The 2010-nt window shown below is 46.4% G+C and overlaps 1 protein-coding gene across 1 annotated transcript; it reads left to right on the top strand.

The window, feature by feature from the left end:
- Positions 1–269: 269 nt before the first annotated feature.
- Positions 270–1680, top strand: LOC138897672 (uncharacterized). Its single transcript, XM_070183670.1, has 3 exons — positions 270–494; positions 904–1193; positions 1404–1680. Exons 1-3 carry the CDS (start codon positions 270–272, stop codon positions 1678–1680), a joined length of 792 nt encoding a protein of 263 aa, XP_070039771.1.
- The last annotated feature ends 330 nt before the right edge of the window (positions 1681–2010 follow it).

Here is a 2010-nt window from a genome sequence, read left to right as displayed (position 1 = left end):
GGAGAGCTAAGGGGGCTACTAGGCTGAGAGTGGGGTCTTGAAACATAGGAACTTTGACAGAAAAATCTATAGAGTTAGCGAAGATTCTCGAAAAAAGGAAGATTAATATAGTTTGTGTATAGGAGACTAGGTGGGTAGGAGATAAGGAGAGGGATGTGGGCAGTTTCAAACTTTGGTATCCTGGTAGGGTGGGGGGCAGGAACGGAGTAGGTATCTTGGTTGATAAGGAACTCCGTGAACTAGTGGTGGAGGTTAGAAGGGTGAATGACATGCTGATGACTATTAAGCTAGTTGTTGGAGATTTTACTTTGAACATAATCAGTGCATACGCACCTCAAGAAAGCTTGGATGAGGAAGTCAAGAGGCGGTTCTGGGAGGATTTGGATGAGATGGTGCGTGGTATCCCACATACCGAGAAGCTTTTTATAAGAGGAGATTTCAACGGCCATATTGGAGCGACATCTGGGGGTATGATGATGTTCATGGTGGCTTTGGTTTGGGAGATAGAAATGGAGGAGGAACGTCTATGTTGGACTTTGCTAGAGCATTTGATTTGGTGATAGCAAACTCGAGTTTCTTGAAGAAGAGGGAGCACTTGGTCACCTTCCGGAGTTCGGTGGCCGAGACTTAGATTGATTATTTACTCTACAAGAAGTCCGATATAGGACTTTGCACGGATTGTAAGGTCATCCCGAGTGAGAACCTCTCGACTCTTCATAGGCTTATGGTCATAGACCTCGAGATCATGAGGAAGAGAAGGAAGAGGGCAATATATAGTCAACATAGGATCAAGTGGGTAGCCTTGACGGAAGCTAAAGCGCAGGAATTGGGGGTCAAGCCGTTGACTATGGGGCTTGGAGGAGTAGTGGGGACGTAAGTGCTATGTGAACCACGATTGCGCAGTGCATTAGGGAAGCTGCGAGAGAGGTATTAGGGGTCTCAAAGGGTTACTCTGGTGGTCACAGGGGAGACTGGTGGTGGAATGAAGAGGTGCAAGGAAAAGTGAAAACCAAAAAAGCAGCGTATCTAAAGCTAGTGGAAAGTGTAGACGAGGAGGAGAAGAGAGAGAGTAGGGAGAATTATAAGTTGGCTAAGAAAGAGGAAAAGCTAGCAATTACGGCGACTAAAACTGCAGCTTTTAGTCATTTGTATGAGGAACTCGAGGGCCGAGGTGGGGATAAGAGGTTGTTCAGGTTAGCCAAGGCGCGAGAAAGAAAGGCGCGTGACTTGGACCAAGTAAAGTGCATCAAGGATGAAGAAGGTAGAGTTTTGTTGGATGAGGGGCTTATCCGTCGGAGATGGCAGACCTACTTCAATAGTCTCTTGAACGAGGAGGGGGACATGAGAATTGTACTGGGTGATTTGGAACAATCTGGGAGTCGTTGTGACTTTGGGTATTGTAGGCGGATTAGAGTTGATGAAGTTGAGGGGGCTATGCGTAAGATGAGTAGGGGCAAAGCGACCGGGCCGGATGAAATCTCAGTGGAGTTTTGGAAGCGTGTGAGTAAGGCAGGCTTGGAGTGGCTCACCAGGATATTTAATGTCATTTTTAGAACGAAGAAGATGCCCGAAGAATGGAGGTGGAGCACGATAATTCCTGTACACAATAACAAGGGTGATATCCAAAATTGCAATAACTATCGGGGTATCAAGCTGCTTAGCCATACTATGAAAGTCTAGGAGAGAGTGGTAGAGCTAAGGATGAGGAAGAGTGTGAACCAGTTTGGGTTTCTGCTGAGGCGTTCGACTACAGAAGCCATCTACCTTGTTAGGAGATTGATGGAGCAGTATAGGGAGAGAAAGAAGGAGTTGCATATGGTGTTCATCGACTTAGAAAAGGCATACGATAAAGTTCTGATGGAGGTTTTGTGGAGATGTTTGGAAGCTAGAGGTGTACCTGTTGCCTACGTTAGGTTGATTAAGGACATGTATGATGGAGTAAAGACCCGAGTGAGGATGGTGGATGAGGACTCAGACCATTTTTCGGCTATGATGGGGTTGCATCAGGGG

The sequence above is a fragment of the Nicotiana tomentosiformis genome, chromosome 8 (assembly GCF_000390325.3).
Source record: "Nicotiana tomentosiformis chromosome 8, ASM39032v3, whole genome shotgun sequence".
Taxonomy (NCBI): domain Eukaryota; kingdom Viridiplantae; phylum Streptophyta; class Magnoliopsida; order Solanales; family Solanaceae; genus Nicotiana; species Nicotiana tomentosiformis.
Note: the sequence above shows the minus strand (reverse complement) of the source record. Positions and strands in the feature narration are given on the sequence as shown.